The sequence below is a fragment of the Pelophylax lessonae genome (genome assembly GCF_965119305.1).
Source record: "Pelophylax lessonae genome assembly, chromosome: 13".
Taxonomy (NCBI): domain Eukaryota; kingdom Metazoa; phylum Chordata; class Amphibia; order Anura; family Ranidae; genus Pelophylax; species Pelophylax lessonae.
Genome location: NC_138780.1, coordinates 96,796,402 through 96,814,013, shown reverse-complemented (window position 1 = coordinate 96,814,013; position 17,612 = coordinate 96,796,402). Strand labels below are relative to the sequence as shown.

At 45.7% G+C, this 17,612-nt stretch overlaps 1 protein-coding gene across 4 annotated transcripts in view; it reads right to left on the bottom strand.

The window, feature by feature from the left end:
* Positions 1-9,294: 9,294 nt before the first annotated feature.
* The window catches only part of STRN3 (striatin 3), a 203,224-nt gene continuing 194,906 nt past the window's right edge, over positions 9,295-17,612 (bottom strand). For all 4 annotated transcript variants that reach the window (XM_082275749.1, XM_082275750.1, XM_082275751.1 and 1 more), the window contains one exon: positions 9,295-10,886. In XM_082275749.1, the coding sequence (XP_082131875.1) occupies positions 10,717-10,886 (170 nt within the window). In that variant the 3' untranslated portion in view covers positions 9,295-10,716. The remainder of the gene's footprint in view (positions 10,887-17,612) is intronic.

The window sequence follows — 17,612 nt, the reverse complement described above, 5'->3', positions numbered from 1 at the left end:
TTCCTCACGACATTACCCTAGACACACTGTGCTCTAAAATCTATTTGTAGTAAGCAGTGAAAGAAGACACAACCAACCTCAAAATAGAGGGCGGGAGCTGTGTGTCAGAGGATTTAGAGAAAAGGATTTTACGGTAAGTTCTTACAAAAATCTAATTTTCTCTTATGTCCTCTGACAAACGCAGCTCTCAATGCTTCTTCACTTATGGGACGTCCCAAAGCAGTGTAGGCATGAGGGGTGGGAAGAACACAATCAACAACTGTTAACGCCATTTCATGGCTAAAAACATAGCCAAAAGGGCAACAAAAAGCTCAACACCAACAGGAGCATTCTTCAAAAAACAAAACTTCACCACTGAAGAGAAACCATGGTTTCTTTGTCAAACAGCAGCCTGCAAAACCTTGCGGCCAAAGGAAGCATCCGAGAATACTATCAAATCGATCTTGTAGAATTTTGTGAAAGTGTGTACCGACGACCAGGTCGCCACTTTACACACCTGAGCCACAGATGCCTGATGGCAAAAAGCCCAAGAGGCACTCAGTGCTCTAGTAGAATGCGCCCTCACAGGGAAAGGAGCCACCTGACCCTTTGACAAATAGCCCTGAACAATAGTCTGTCTGATCCACGTTGATATGGTTGCAGCAGACGCAGCCAAACCCTTACAACGTCCCTCAGGTAGGACAAACAGAGAATCAGATGTCCGGAAGGACTCCCTGGCAGACGGGTAGAGAACCTGACCACCCTAACCACATCCAGTGAATGCAAGGAAAATTCCTTGGGATGCTTGGGCTTAACACAGAGCAAAAGCAAAACAATATCTTCATTGAGGTGCAAAGCTCACACCACCTTAGGGAGGAAAGATTGGTTAGGATGCAGAACAACCTTATCCGTATGAACGACTAGATAAGGCGAACGGTAGGACAGAGCCGCCAACTCAGAAACCCTTAGAGCAGAGGTGATAGCCACCAAAAAGGCAACCTTCTGAGACAACAAAGACAGAGAAATGTCCCTGATATTCTCAAAGGGAGGCTGTTAAAGAACAGACAAGACCAAATTCAGATTCCATGGAGGTAAAGAGGACCTCCGGAGGAGCCAAATGACACACCCCTTGAATAAAGGTGTGAACCAAGGAATTTGTCGCCGAGGGACGTTAGAAATAAATGGCTAAGGCCAACACCTGACCTTTAATCGTGCCCAAAGCCAAACGTTGCTCCACTCCCTTCTGCAAGAAGGCCAAAACCCTTGCCACCGAGAAGGAGCGAGGATGCAATTTTTGCGACTCACACCAGGCAATATATATCTTCCAACTATGATGATAAATCTTCCTGGAAGTCGTCTTCCTAGCTCTCAGCAGGGTAGGAATCACATAATCAGAGAGACCTCTGTCCCTCAACACCTGGCCTTCAACAGCCACGCCATTAAAGCCAGCGACCATAAAGCAGGATGGAAGATCAGCCCTTGAGACAGCAGATCCTCTCGCAGAGGCAGCGGCATGGGAGGCTCAACGGCCATCTTCACCAGGTCTGCGTACCACAACCAGCGAGGCCAGTCTGGGGCCACCAGAATCACCTGCACCGCCAACCTGCAGAGGAACCTTGACAACAGTTGTATCAGAGGGAAGGCATAAATGAGCAGATATCAGCTCCACCAACGCATCTGTGGCATCAGCCAGAGGCTCTCAAGCCCTGGCCACAAACCGCTCTACCTTCTTGTTTAGAAGAGACGCAAACAGGTCCACCTCTGGAGTCCCCCACTGGGCACACAAGAGGCGAAAAACCTCCAGATGCAGGGACCATTCCCCCTGATCCAAAGCCTGACAACTCAGGTGGCACTGAGGAAGAGTGGACTTTCATATGGACTGCTCCTGATATCCACACAAGTGGTTTTGATATGACTGATATACATCCATGTTTGGGAGTAGTCATTTTATGTTTTAATAAAGCCTACATTGAGGATAATGCGGTTGGTGCACCCTTCTTTGTTTCCAGACTCAGGTAATCCGCCTGCCAGTTCACCACACCTGGAATGTGAACCGCAGAGAAAGCCGGGACATGTGCCTCGGCCCAAGTCAGAATCTCGGGCACTTCCTTGGCCGCCCAGGCACTCTTGGTGCCCCCTTGGTGATTGATGTAAGCCACAGCGGTGGCATTGCCAGATTGCACCCGAACCGAAAGACCATGTAGCCGGGGCTTCAAATGGAGCAGGCAGAGGTTGATCGCCCTGAGCTCCAGGACATTGATCGGCAAAGTAGATTCTGCCCGCAACCACGTTCCTTGGGCACACAGGGTGTCCAGCATTCCACCCCAGCCTTTCAGACTAGCATCTGTGGTGATCACCATCCACAACAGCGGCAGAAACTACCTGCCCTGGCTCAGGGACCTCATACACGTCCGCAGGGAGGAGAGATCGGTGTCCATCAGAACCCTGATCTCGACCTGCAACGTCCGGAGGTTGTCCTCTGGAAGAAAGACCCTCGCTTGAGAGGAGTCCAGGATCATGCCCAGATAACCCAGAAGTACCGACGGGGTTTAGAGCAGACTTCTGGAAATTGATGGTCCACCGGAACTCCTGAAGTGTCTGAACCGTGAATGTCAAGTCGCCCGATAGGGTGGCACAAGAGCTCGCCCGCAACAGGAGATTGTCCAGATAACAGGACCACAATCCCCTTTTTGTGCAGCAAAGCTAGCACCGGGGCCAAAACTTTGGTGAAGACAGAGCGGAAGCTAGACCAAAGGGTAATGCCACAAATTGAAAGTGCTCCTCCGCTACAGCGAATCGGAGGTACCGCTGATGACCCTCGTAAATAAGGATGTGCACATGCGTATCTTTTAAATCAATTGAGGCCAGAAAATCCCCGATTTAAAGACTCCACCACCGACCGAATAGATTCCATCCAGAACTTCTGCACCCACACAAAGCAGTGCAGCGATTTGAGGTCCACCTTGCCCTCCTTCCTGGGCACTGAACAGGTTTGAGTAAAAGCCTCAAAACCTGTCCTTCTGAGGAACCGGGACAATTACACCCCCTGTGTAAGGAGCTCCTACACCGCATCCCTGAGATCTGTCAAACGATCCGGAGATTTGATGGAAAGAACCTGTCTGCTGGGCGAAACCGAAATTGGATCTTGTACCCTGTACAAATCAGTTTGTGAACCCACTTGTCTTGTATCAGACGTCCAGGGTTCCCGAAAGTAACGCAGACGTCCCCCACCCCTGAACTGGGTGAGGGCGTCCCTTCATGCAGAGGAGGTTTTTGCCGCCGCACCGGACTGGTCGGCCTTGGGCTTACCCGACCATGCCTTCTTGTTCCCTCCGGAGGCTCTGAACGGTTTGACTTTTCCTGTGCCCCTGGGGCACAAAAAAGCCCCCTATGAGCCTTAAAGGAAGGCCCCCGCTTGCTGCGAGGTGCCTTACCCTTAGTAAATTGGTGGAGTACTAGAGTACTCTTAACCCCCGTTAGACCCTTGATTAACTCATCCAAGGAGTCCCCAAACACACATTCCCCTAAAAATGGGAGATCACTTACGGCCTTCATAGAAGCCTGGTCCGCCGACCAGCTCTTCAGCCACACCATGCGGCTTAAGGCGATCCCCACCGCAGACACCCTCGCAGCCAGAGGAGCTGTGTCCAGGGCCGCATCACACAGGTACACCATGGCCTGGGCCATCTGATCCGTGAGCTCAATTAAGAGTTGGAGAAACCGTTCAGCGGACAAGTTGCTCCTAAGTACTTTGACCCATTCCGTCACCGTCTGAGAAACCAGGAAGGACGCGAACACAGGTTTAAGAATCAAACCCGCCAACAAGTGCAGGTGGCGGGAAAGGTATTCCATTCGCCTGTCCACTGGGTCATTAACCACTTGACGCTAAATACCGTGGTTATGGCAGCAGTGGTTTAAAAACGGCGGGCGATCGGCTTTCAGGAAAGGATGGTCCCAGCTACAGATTCGCCGCAGGATCACCCTTATAGGGCGGGGAAAGAGGTGCCCCCTCCCCTCCTGCCGCATCCCGGTCCTTATCCCTGCCGGCAGTGGGGAAAACGATCCGGTCCCGAATCCTCTTAGACAGGAAGTCGAGTGAGGGCAAGATGGCCCTCCCTCGACTCTATGGTCTTGGAGGACCGAAGCGACGTCAAACGTCGTTGTCTAGCAACCGGCTTAGAGAGCCGATTTTTTTTTAACCATTTTTTCTTTGTCTGTTTCAGTGTACTTGTGAGATCTGAGGACTTTTTGAACCCAGATCTCACAATAAAGAGGTCCTGTCATGGCTATTTCTTTTACAAGGAATGTTTACATTCCTTGTAATAGGAATAAAAATAACAATTTATATATTTTTTTAAAAACTGTAAAAATCTAAAATGATAAATAAAATAGGGAAAAAAAAATTAAAGCGCCCTTTCCCCGTTAGCTCACGCGCAGAAGAAAACGCATACGGAAGCCTCGCCCACATATGTAAACGGTGTTCAAACCCCACATGTAAGGTATCGCCACGATTGTTCGAGCGAGAGCAATAATTTGAGCCCTAGAACATCTCTAACTCTAAACTGGTAACCTGTAGAAATTTTTTAAGTGTCACCTATGAGATTTTTAAGTACCAAAGTAAGGTCGCCATTCTGCAAGTGTGCGCAATTTTGAAGCATGACATGTTGGGTATCTATTTACTCGGCGTAACAGTATCTTTCACATTATGGAAAAAAAATTGGGCTAACTTTACCGTTTTCTTATTTTTTTAATTAAAAAATAAGTGATTTTTTTCCAAAAAAATTGCGTTAGGAAGACCGCTGCGCAAATACGGTGTGATAAATATTGCAACGATTTGCATTTTATTCGCTAGGGTCTCTGCTAAAAAAAAAAAAATATATATATTTGGGGGTTCTAAGTAGTTTTCTAGCAAAAAAACAAAAAAAACAAACAGATTTTAGCGAGTATTCTACAGGTACCACAGTAGATTTATTCATCCGGGAAACAGTGTGATCCCCCTTAAGTGACACTGTCCAACGATTGGAAACTGAGTCTGCAAAGGGATAACGGCGCTGAAAGCGTTTGGGAACCACCTTAATGCGCCTCCATTGCTCGTTCACAATATCGTGAAAATCCTCGGGACAAGGAAAATCCTGACACGGCTTCTGGGCTTTGCAGGAGCCGAAGACAACCCGTTTCCTGATTGTGAGGGCTCATCATCAAATTGCAATGTTTCCCTTACTTAACGAATCAGTGATTCCACCAGAGCACGTTCCCACGCTGCAGCTGAGGAGGACTCATCCCCCTCACTGTCCGACTGCGAGGTCAGGGATCCCTCAGGGAGGGTGTTGTCCGTGGCAACCACATTAGGCTCTGAATCGGAGGAGGAATGAGAGGGCATCAGCCGTTTGTTGGTAGAAACCTGTTTCATCACAAGATCCACCTTTGACGCCAGAGTTGCTAAGGCTGCAGAAAGACACCAGAGAGGGTGATCTGGATGGCCCGGATGCACAAATAAACTCAGAGGGGAAGTTTTCACCTTAGGAATCCATAATGGTAGCAGAAAAAAAAAAAAAAAAAAAAGAGTACACTGCCCCTTTAAATAGTGACCGCGGTCCGCAGCGCTATATCGCGCTAAAGCCGGAGTAACCCTTTAATGCTAAAAAGTGTCCTGACAGGAGCCAAGTGTGTCCAAGGAATGCCCAAAGGACTTAAAATCCCCTTACTGTACCAGCACCCTGAGAAGCAGCCGCTCTGCAGTCAGTCTTCCAGCATGTGAAACATCTGGGAGGAAGTGACCAAACATCACGAGGCCGAGCCCGCCTGGTGTAGTCCAAAAACTACAACAAAATGGTGCCAATAGAATACATAGGAAGCAAAAGGAAAATGGCCGCTGACCATACAGCGGGACCCATGTCCACACCTAAAATGGTGCCCGGGAAATAGCCGCTGCCCTTACAATGATGCGGCCTATGCCCACACCCAAAATGGCCGAAAACTGCCTAAGGGGACCTCCCCAGGACCAGGTAACATCTTCAACCCCCCCAGGCGTTAGACACCTCCATATCGCTCCCAGTGGGAGCCGGGAGGGTAGTACCTGACCTGACAAGCCTGTGGGATCTTACAGAGGGAAGCAGCCCTGTAATCCCCCCCATAAACATCTGTCCCAGGGACACAGGGGGCGTAGCATCACTCACCATACCATGGACCGTGGGGCTCCACTCCGAAGCAGCTCGCCTCCCACCCTGAGTGGGGGTGCCATCAGCCATCAGAGGTACACTGCAACTCAGGGTGTTCCTAGTTGAAGCATACGTTTGCAGGCTCACCCCCATTCACCGGGGCTCTGGCGAGGACCGCAACCTGCTCACGCTCGTAGGCCAGGCTGGGAGACCATAAGGATCTAGATTATCAGTGTGAAACTCCAGCCCGGCTGTCGCTTGCAGTTCACCAGGAGGATCCCCCTGAGACTAACTAGCAATAGTGAGTAAAGAGAAATAAACAAACATTTTCAAAAGAAAATAAAAACTGAGACCAAAGCCCCAGCAAGGAAACTTAGAGCACAGTGTGTCTGGGGTAATGTCGTGAGGGACAGCCCCTTTAGGCGTGTAAAGTAAAAACTGTGAAAACTTTTCACTGCCTAGTCTACTCCTGTAGATGGCGCATTACCCTTAAGCGGAGAAGCATTGAGAGCTGCGCATGTCAGAGGACGTAACAGAAAAAACTGTAACCTTGCCTAATGTTGAGGGCTTCCAGTTTTTTTTTTTTTTTTTGCCAGTGTTTAATCACCTGAAGGTAGCAGTATAACCCTACTGTAATGGAGATGAAGATATCCTGGTTTTAAAGAAATGTGAAATATATCCCGTGGTGGAACTTGTTATCTCTGTGTCAGCAGTAGACCCAAACATCTGGTGCAGGGCCTGTGGAGTCCTATGCCAGTGTGTAAGGAGTTTAACATAATATTCTTGGTGTTTCAAGTATACAAGGTTTTGTGTACAAAGATTATTCTCTTTCCTCCAGTGTCAGTTGCATGGGTTGTGAGAACAGTAAATTGTACATCAGAGTTTGTGTGTCTTGCGCATATTTCTTTTCTGAACCAGGTAAGAGTAGAGTACATTTATCTGCTGGTGGCAGGGTCTTAAGTGCAGCGTGAACCTTTCTCCAAACATCCAGATGACCCGAGTGTTCCTTATCAATTGATAAAATGAAGGCCAAAGTCTGGAGGCAAGAAAATCTTGGGCTCTGTGGAACTATTCTTTAACTAGCCTCCTAAAACCAGAGCGAGGCGAGAAAAAAAGCGTTCCAAATCAGGACGGGGTAAAGGTTTTGAAAAGATGTCCTCTTTCCAAGCCTCGAACGGCTGATTAAAAAAAATAAATAAATAATAATTCTGGATACACATAAAAGAATAAAAGCAAGTTTTGTCTAGCTGTGAAATTAAAATAAATATATATATATTATATATATATATATTATATATATATATTATATATATTTATATATATATATATATATATATATATATATATATATATATATATATATATATATATATATATATATATATATATATAAGGGATCTAATGATTATCGGCAAGGCCGATATATCGAGGGCCAATATTGACTTTTGCCGATATATCCGTATCAGCCCCGGAACTGGCCGATATTCCAAATAATGCTCATGTAAGGGTATGAGCATAATTCCTCTTACAAATGTTATTGAATATGCCATTCGCATATGTACAAATTAAAGATATAACCAATTCCACATTTGCAGATCTGCTGGCAGATCGGTATCTCTCACCCACACTTGCCGTGATACCCGGGTGATACCGCTCCATTCGGCATCCACTCAATACTGCTGTCTCTCACCGGCTCCATCTCCCACCCACCCGATCAGTCTCTCACCCACTTGCCATAAGTGACAGCCGGGTGATACCACTTCGTCCGGCATACGATCTCAGAGGTCACGTGCGTGGTCATCGAGATCGTCATCGTATGCCGGAGGGAGCGGTATCACCCGGGTGTCACTTACGGCAAGTGGGTGAGAGATACCGATCTGCCAGCAGATCGGCTAATGTGGAATTGCTTATATCTTTAATTTGTACATATGTGAGTGGCATATTCAACACATTTGTAAACGGAATTATGCTATGTGACATAATTTTACACTTACATGAGCATCATCACCTAATGGTTGGAGGAGAAGACTAGTCTCGGACCCTGACAAAGGATGTACAAAATATCGGCCGATACCGATAGCCAAAATATCGGTATCGGCAACGAAAAACCGTTATCGGTCGATCCCTAATATATATATTTACTTTAAGCATTTCTTTATTTGTAAAAAGAATGGTGTTCTAGAATTGCAGTCCATTATAGGTGTAAAATTCACATGATTTTTGTAAGGAAGAGATGACACAAAGGATTAGTAATACAATGAAGAGGAACAATGTACTGCCTAAATGTTAGACCAGAGAATTAGAGGAGAGAAGTGAAAATACACATTAAAACATTTTATTCCTTCTTCGATCCATCAAAAATGGGAAAGGTATTAGTGACTCTTAAGGAAAAAGGATTGAGGACTGTCATTACATGCAGGAATTTATTTCAAGAATAAAATAAAAATATAGAATTTATGTATAATTTCATCTATATAAAACAGAAAACTACACTAGGCTACTTAAAGTTGTGTTACCATAAATACACAATTTTAATCGTCTCCCTAAAGAGACTATTCATATTAAACAAATATAGAAATTATTTACAAAAATATCTTGATACCTGTTATGATGTTAGTTGGACGTTTCAATCAATGCAAGTTAATGTATACAGGTACACCATTTAATATTTATTATATGCATTTTATATACATTTTTCAACAACTGTACTTCTGAATTTTTTTGTTGTACAATCTTAAAAATTAGCCGATTTGCAGTCTGTAAAATGAAAACCTTACAAAACTTGCAAACTGATCAGTTTTTTTTTTTCTTTGTGGAAGACTAGAAAAAATGTGAAATTATCTCAGTCATGCATAAAACAATGTAAAATCTTCCGTCAACAACAGAAGCTAAATGTCTGAAAAAATATGGGAAAAAAAAAAAAAACGATTCCCGAAGGTATGAAAAATGCAAAAAGAACCCTGCAATCACACCGCTATGAAGGGCAGGTCCAGGGCATTAACTATATGAAGGGGGATCAGGGAGCAAGCTTTATAAGCTCAGTAATGCTCAAGAAGCAAAATATTTGCCTGCAAACAATCCTTTTTGCAGGCATAGATTTTACCTCATTCCATGACTGTCTTTTAAATTGAAAAAATCTCCAATTTAAATCATCCTATAACATTATGTCATGTCCCTCAGATGTCCTCAGTAAATTGTCCCAAAAATAAAAAAATTCCTGTGTCGCATGAAAAAAAAAAAAAAAAAAGAATATAAAGCTGAAATAAATAACAATAAGCCACTGTAACTTACCTGGGAAACATTTGGATAAATTAACTCGTAAATAAAGTAAACATACAAAATATCACACAGTGATAGAATGCTGCAATTGTTAAAAAAAAGGGGTAGAGGTGCATTGGGCAGAACATATGAAACCCCTCTTACAGAAACAAAACAAACATTTAAAAAAAAAAAAAAGCCAAAATAAACTAGTTGTTAGTCTGTAGTCACTCAGATATGTTATCCTCTCTAACGCCAGGCTTCCTGGCAGCGTCACTGACTTTTGGCCGCATAAAGGGATGCAGGGTAAAACAGATGAATTATTTGCAAGATAAATCCCCTTACGCAGGTAGCGGGGCAGCACTATATATATATATAAAAAAAAAAAGAGCTGCAAAATGCATTCACTGTCAGACCTAATAGCCCGATAAAAACACTGCAATTATGTGACAAGTTTAAAAAAAAAAAAAAAAACTTGTGTACAGATTGTATTGATGCTAAAAATATATAGTTACACACTAGCGTCTGTTGCCAGGAAATAATAAATTAAAAAAAAAGTGTCAAAAAAAAGAAGTCCCTTCATTGGCTGCCAGGCACAGAGTCCTATAATGCCAGCTCTGTGAGTAATTACCTACACACAAATGAGAAAGTAAGCCAACAAGATTCTGCAGTTTACACAGGGTTTGCTTCGTGTGGAACTGGCTCATCACAAGTCCTTTACTGTTCCATTGAAAATATGATTGCAAGTATTAAAACCGCTTGAGATTGCTATTGCATTGTAACTGTAACTGGACAGGCAAACAAATTCATTAAAAGGGGTATGTCAAAAAGTTGATAAGCAGCTCCATATCCCCCATGTTAGTTGTGCTCCTGAGTCACAATAACTGTGCATTCAGAGCCTGAATTAAAATGGCACAATGCCAAAATAATTAAAATTAAATAAAAAAAAAAAAAAAGGTTTCTTGTTTTATTCTCTATGGACTGTAGGCGAAAGAACATATTTATATTATATATAAGGACAGACACCCTATGCAGGGGCTGTGAATACTGGTTACTGTGGTAAAATGAAATATTAAATTACAGTAATTAAAGCCCTGCACAGAGCAATCCTGATAAATGAGAAGAAAGGGAGGGTAGTGCCTGCCGCTCTGTAACCAGTATCTTTCTGTCCTGCAGAGGGACCTCTGTCTTGTAGTGTCAGCATTAAAGCAAACTCCTCTTGGCAGTGATGTAAGAATTTGATTTAAATACCGCAAGTGTCCAAATTTTGTCCCAGAATGCACTTGTGGCATTGTGTGAAGTATAAGGGCAGGCAAGGGGGTCAAACAAAGACCTTGGCCAGAGCATCTGCTCCAGCACTGGCGATGAACGCTTTGGATGGGTGAAAGGCAACATCGTAAATGGACTCATCCAACTTCTTGCGATGGGCTGTAATCTCCTGCACGCATGTCTTGCTGTCCAGATTCCACAAGCGAATAGAACAATCATGGCCTGTAAGAAAAGAGATCAGTCTTAGTCATTTCCATTCTTAAATTTGTTGGGAAATAAAAATAGACAAAGAATTGTGTCAGATTAACAAACACAATGCAAAATACATTATGCAAAATGCTTAACTACTTGGTGTTCAGAGCAATTCTAATATTTCACATGCTTTAAAAGTGTACTTACACGTTAAAAAGCACACTTAAATTCTAATGCACAAACCTAATACTACATTTTTTGGTTTAAAAAAAAAAAAAAAAAAAAAGAAGATGGATGGAAGTTATGGAGCGGTGTCTCGTTTGCTGTGCAAACTAACATTATGTCAAACCTCCTGAGAGCCCAATTTTTTTTTTTTTTACCTTTTTTAGAGTAAAATTGTGCTTTAAGGGCAGCTGGTAAAAAGGTTATTCATACACACCTTGAAAGGGCTCCATGTGTGCTCACATAGCTTGCATTATGCTCCAGCAGCCACAAATACTGAGTTATCGCTTATAAATGCAAATGAAAACTTCAGTCTGAATATGCACTTTGCCCTAACCATTACTGTGAATACTTTCTAACCAAAAAGCACAAGGAAAGGCCGCATGGATCAAATGCATCAAGTGACACAAAGCATAACTTTCAGCTAAACTGCAGTATGGCTTTTTATTTTTTTAACTTGCAGTGGTTCAGCTTGGTTATGTCTAATCCTTCATTGTTCACACATTTGGAGGTCCGTGCTGAGGAGGCAGAAACTCCCTGCTGTAGGCCATTACATACAGTCAACACTGGTCTTTTGGATGATGCTTATGTGACTTTTCCTTCTCCATATAGAACACAAGGGCAGGTTGGAATCTTCACCATTCAGAGAATGTCATGTATTTTTATCAATACATACAAGGTGTTCCCTCATTGGATGAGGAAGAGGCGAGCAGATCATCTTTCAACCTCTCTCTGTCAGCGAAGGCCTTGTATTCATTGCAAAAAAAAAAAATGGATTTTTGTAAGATCTTACCGTAAAATCCTTTTCTCTTAAGCTCATTGACAGACGTAGTCCTCGTTGATTCAACACACTTGGGTTATGCTGCCCTCTACAGGAGTAGGACTAGACAGGAAATAAAACGTTCTGGCCACACCCTAGGGGCAGTCCCAGAGGGTATATCCTCTCACTTCCTGCTCTAGCAAATCAGTTATGTCACAAAGCAGTGTTTAGAGAATTTAACCCAACCCGAATCAAAAACAGAGGGGCGGGTACTACGTCTGTCAATGAGCTTAAGAGAAAAGGATTTTACGGTAAGATCTTACAAAAATCCATTTTTCTCTGTCGCTCATTGACAGACGTAGTCCTCGTTGATTCAACACACTCGGGACGTCCCAAAGCAGTACCACAAATGAGGGGTGGGAAAATGGAAAACAAATCCAATCTAGAAGGCCCAACCGGTGCCAACTAGAAGTTTCCAATGCTCATCAATTAAAGATGAGATTCAACAGAAAATTCCAACAGAAAACAACCCTCGAGGTAGACCACCGGTCTCCTCAAATTGCGGCCTGCAAACCTTGCGGCCAAATGAGGCATCCACCGATGCCATCACATAAATCTTATAAAATTTTGTAAAGGTATGTACCGACGACCAGGTGGCCGCCTTACATACCTGGACCACTGATGCCTGATGGCGGAAAGCCCAGGAGTACTAAGCGCTCGAGTGAAGTGCGCCCTAACAGGGAACGGAGGATTCCGACCCTTACTAGAATAAGCCTGTACCACCGTCTGTCTAATCCATTTGGAGATAGTCGCGGCAGATGCAGGCAACCCCTTTCTGGGGCCATCCGTGATCACAAAAAGTGAATCCGTTTTACGGAATGATTCCGTAGCCTTCAGGTATACCCTGATTGCCCGAACCACATCCAAGGAATGCAACGCATGTTCCTGATGATTGGGCTGAGGACACAAGGTAGTACAATATCTTCATTCAGATGAAGCCTGAAACCACCTTTGGAAGAAAGGATGGCTTAGGATGAAGAACTACCTTATCCCTCTGAATCACTAAATATGGGGACTGGTCTGACAATGCAGCCAGTTCTGACACCCTGCGTGCAGAAGTAATAGCCACCAAGAAGGCCACCTTCTGGAATAAAGTAAACAAGGGAATCTCCCTGATGCTTTCAAAAGGAGGTTTCTTCAGAACCGACAACCAAATTAAAATCCCAGGGCGATAAGAGCGCGCGGACTGGTGGAGCCAGGTGCCGCATCCCCTGGATGAAATTCCGCACCAAGGACTTAATAGCCAAAGGCTTCTGAAAGAAGATTGCTAATGCTGAAACCTGACCCTTGATGGTGCTCAAGGCTAGTTTTTGCTTAACCCCCTTTCGCAGAAAGGCCAATATTCGGGTCACCGAATAGGTACGTGGAGGAATTTCTAAAGATTCGCACCACGCGATAGACGTCTTCCATGTGCGATAATAGACCTTGCTGGAAGTCGCTTTCCCTGCTTTAATTAGCGTAGGAATAACTGAAGCTGACAACCCTCTGTCCTTCAGTACCTGGGTCTCAATAGCCAGGCCATTAAACCCAGCGATTGTAAAGCACAATGGAAGATCGGTCCTTGAGACCGCAGACACTCCCCTAGAAGAAGTTCCCAAGGAACGTTCGCGACTAGCATGTCCAAGTCGGCCGGACCGGCTTGACGAGGCTAGCCTAGAATTTCCAGGACAACTGGAGTTCCCTCCATCTCCATCCTGCGGAGAAATCTCAGCAGCAATCTGAGATGAGGGAATCCCTTTAATAGCTGACACTGCCTTTACAGGCCGTTCAGCGCGTCTGCTGCGTCCACTGGAGCATCGTGGGCGCGCGTTACCAATCTCCGCGCCTTCGGGATGCTGTGAAGAAGGCACAGATGGTGAAATCCTTGGCGAATGACTTAAGTCATCACCCTGATATTGCCTGACTGGATCCGAACCAGGCTGCCCTAGAGCTATCTGGCCCTGGCAATCCGACAAAGTCTGATCGTTCTGTTCCCACACATTATTTAGACACCTGATTCCTATCACGAGTGGTGATTTCTCCTGGTTAAACATTAGAGACCGAAGTCACCCGGCTAGAGGCTCCTTGGTCTGTCTGTTCAACCGGATCCGATTCTTGTGGGGGAACTGATGCTAATCTTTGGAAAAGGTAAAGAAAATGATCTGTTCAGGGAACGGTAACTACCGCTCCCTGTAGTACTTACGCTGACCCAGCATTTTAACCACAGCACACGTCTGAGGATTACCGCTGACATAGATGCATGCCCTAATAGGGGGGTAGCATCCAAGGCTGCGTCACAGACAACCTGTAGTCCTTATATAATCTGTTCCATCAAAACAGATGTTGCCTGGGGGATACCTTTCCCCTTCAGGTCCTGGCGCACCAATCTCGCCCATTTCGTAAATGTCTGAGAACTAGATCAAATGACAATAACTGGTCTAAAGGCTGATCCTATCAGGGAAAGATAGTGCGGGACTCCGCTTCTACCTTCCGATCCACCAAATTCTTAAAGGACGAAGCGTCCTCCACTGAAAAAAAACGTGGCTTTATTCAGTCTGGAAATAGGTGGATCCACCACTGGTGATACCGTCCATTTCTTAATGAGGGATTCCTCAAACGGATAGCGTCTAGTAATGCGCTTGGAACTAGTAAAGGTACGCTTAGAATGATCCCATACCTCTTTAATCTTTTTACCCAAACACTTGGGTAAAGAAAAAACCTTCACCGTCCTGGTGGGTCTGCTAGTACCAAAGGGAAATTCCTTTTTATTTGCCTCTGCCGGAAAAACCTCAAGTCTTAAGGTTTCCCGAACCGCACAACTAGTGCGTCCACCAATGCTTCTTCCTGATTTATGGCGGAAGCATGAATGTTCTCCTCAATGTCTTTGGGAATCTTACCTGAGATAACAGCCCATGCAGAGGGGCCTGCAGCTGCAATAACCATCTCAGCATCTGAATCTGAAGTCTCAGACGATATAGGGGTAGGCGGGGGTCGCTTTCTTGACCCCCGTTCCTGACAGGCCGTCTCCACCCGAGCCACCAAAGACTTCAAAACTGCTGTGAATGCATCCATACTCTGTGCACTGGTGGGTCCCGCGGCCCCCCGAGGGAAACCGGTGGGGGTACCTGTGTGGCAGGGTCCTTGATAATTCCAGATACTGCCCGAAAAAATCAATTTGCCAAAAATAAATAAAACTTTATATTTTTTTTTTCAGACCCCCAGCGCCACAAAGCCCCTCAATGTTGCCTGCTTAGGGACCCCTATAGAGCGAGAGATAGACCCCAAAGCTCACCACTTACGGCTCAGAGTTTCAAAATGCAACTTGTTTCAGCATTGTCTAGAACAGACAGGAAGTCTTTTGGCTGGCTTCCCAGGAAGAAAGGAGGCGGCTCCGCCCCTCTGCACGCCTTCCGGCGCCTCCCCTAGCTCCACGAGGTGTTTCAGTCACCTCAAACATGGCCGCCCCCATGCTGGAGACACGTGGCTACGCCAAAATGGCGGCCTCGTGCGACCTACCAGACAATGGCGGCGGCCTGCACAGAATAGCGGCATGTCTGCAGAAGGATCTCGGCCTCACAACCCTTCACCCTCATGGTGGTCAGCATGGTCGGCGGTACCGGACCCTGGCGGGCCGTATGCGGTCCGTGGCCGTCGGGAGGCATCTGCTTAGCTGGAGGAATGATCTGGAATGCAGTATACATGTATAGACATCGCCCTGTGGCTTCTGACAGGTAGGATACCTTACACTATCACAGTAAAGTTCTAGTACTGCCCCTGACTTCAATCATTTTAACATCTATGCAATTAGATTGTCAGCTCCCAAACCAAGCCTCCTGGCTTCTTGTTCACAAAAATCACACTCAAACAGGGGGATCTGTGACATGTTATAGGATAGAGGGAAGACCCATCCTTACCATTACAGAGAGGGGCCTGCGTTCACCACAAGACCCGTCAGGGGGAAAGGGGGAACATACTACTCACCATACCGGAACCAGGCGGGCGCCAACTCCTGACAGTACCCCTCTCCACCGAGGTGGGAGGGCTGTCGACCAATCCGGACGCCGCGACTCATGGTCTTTGGCGTTTCAGCGAGACGTTTAACTCGCAGGGTCAGTCCCCGTCCAGTGGGACTATGTCGCGGCCGACCCAGCGCGGAGCTATGGCCTGCACGCGCTTGTAGGCTGAACTGGGATGACCACTGGATCTCAACATCCAGCCCGTTGCCCAGTTCAGCTTTCTTGCTTGAAGATCTCACAGGAACACTGGAGAAAAAAGCTGTCTAAAAAATTTTTCTAAGAAAAAAATCCTGCCAGGACCGAAGATCCCAGCAAGGTATCTAGGTCCTAACTAGACAAAAAAAAAACTGATTTGCTAGAGCAGGAAGTGAGAGGATATACCCTCTGGGACTGCCCCTAGGGTGTGGCCAGAACGTTTTCTTTCCTGTCTAGTCCTACTCCTGTAGAGGGCAGCATAACCCGAGTGTGTTGAATCAACGAGGACTACGTCTGTCAATGAGCGACAGAGAAAAGGGATTTTTTTTTTGACTTATCGTAAAATACATTTCTCTGATGTTCATTGGCAGACACAGCTCCTGATATTCTTAACCTTTGGGATGTCCCAAAGCAGTGTAAAACATGAGGGGTGGGAAAAACAAAAAAAATAAAAAAAAAATTTCCCAAGGCTAAAAAGAGAACCCAAAGACCCAGATTGAGATCCCAAGGCAGCAACAGAAACAATGGCGGAACCAATGTCAGACAACCTGAAGAAAGGTTTGCACCAGGGAGTGTGTGGTCAAATGATGCTGGAAGAAGACCACCAAACCGGACACCTGCCCCTTGATGGTACTCAAAGCCAACTTCTGTTCAACCACCGTTGGACGGTCCAGATCCGAGCCATTGAGAAGAAGCGAGGATGAATCCCAAGAGACTCACACCACGCAACGTTAGTCTTCCACATACAATGGTAGCTTTCTTCTAGCTTTCAACAGGGTGGGAATCACCGACTCCGATAAACCCCTATCCTTCAACACCTGGCGTTCAACAGCCAAGCTGTCAAAGCTAGCGAATGTAAAGTAGGATGGAAGATCGGTCCTTGCAGAAGATCTTCCCTGAGGGGAAGCTTCGAAGGAACGTCAGCAACCAGCCACACCAGATGAGCATACCAAGCCTGGCGAGGCCAGTCCAGAGACATTAGGATGACCGGAATCCCTTCTGCCTCGATCCTGCGGAGAAGTCTTGGCAGAAGCTTGAGAGGAGGGAAGGCGTAAAATCAGACGATACTGACCCCACGGGGCTACCAGCGAGTCTGTGAAGTCCGCCAGAGGATCCCCTGACTGAGCCACAAACCTCTGTACCTTTCTGTTGAACTGAGACGCCAACAGATTTACCTTGGGGGTGCCCCACCGGATGAAAAAGTTAATGAAACCCCACCGGATGAAGAGACCACTTTTCTTGGTCCAACGCCTGCCGACTGAGGTAATCCGCCTGCCAATTTTCAACCCCGGGAAAGGGTACAGCGGAAGGGCTGGGAACAAACTGTTCTGCCCACCACCTCAAGAGCCACCAGGACACTTCTTGTGCCTCCTTGGTAATTGACATAAGCCACGGCCATGGCATTGTCCGAATAAATGCGCACTGGACAACCCTGAAGACAATCCGTCCAATGTTCCAGGCACAGTCTGATCACTGGAGTTACAAGACAGTGGTCGGTAGTTTGGGCTCTTCCAGCGTCCAGAT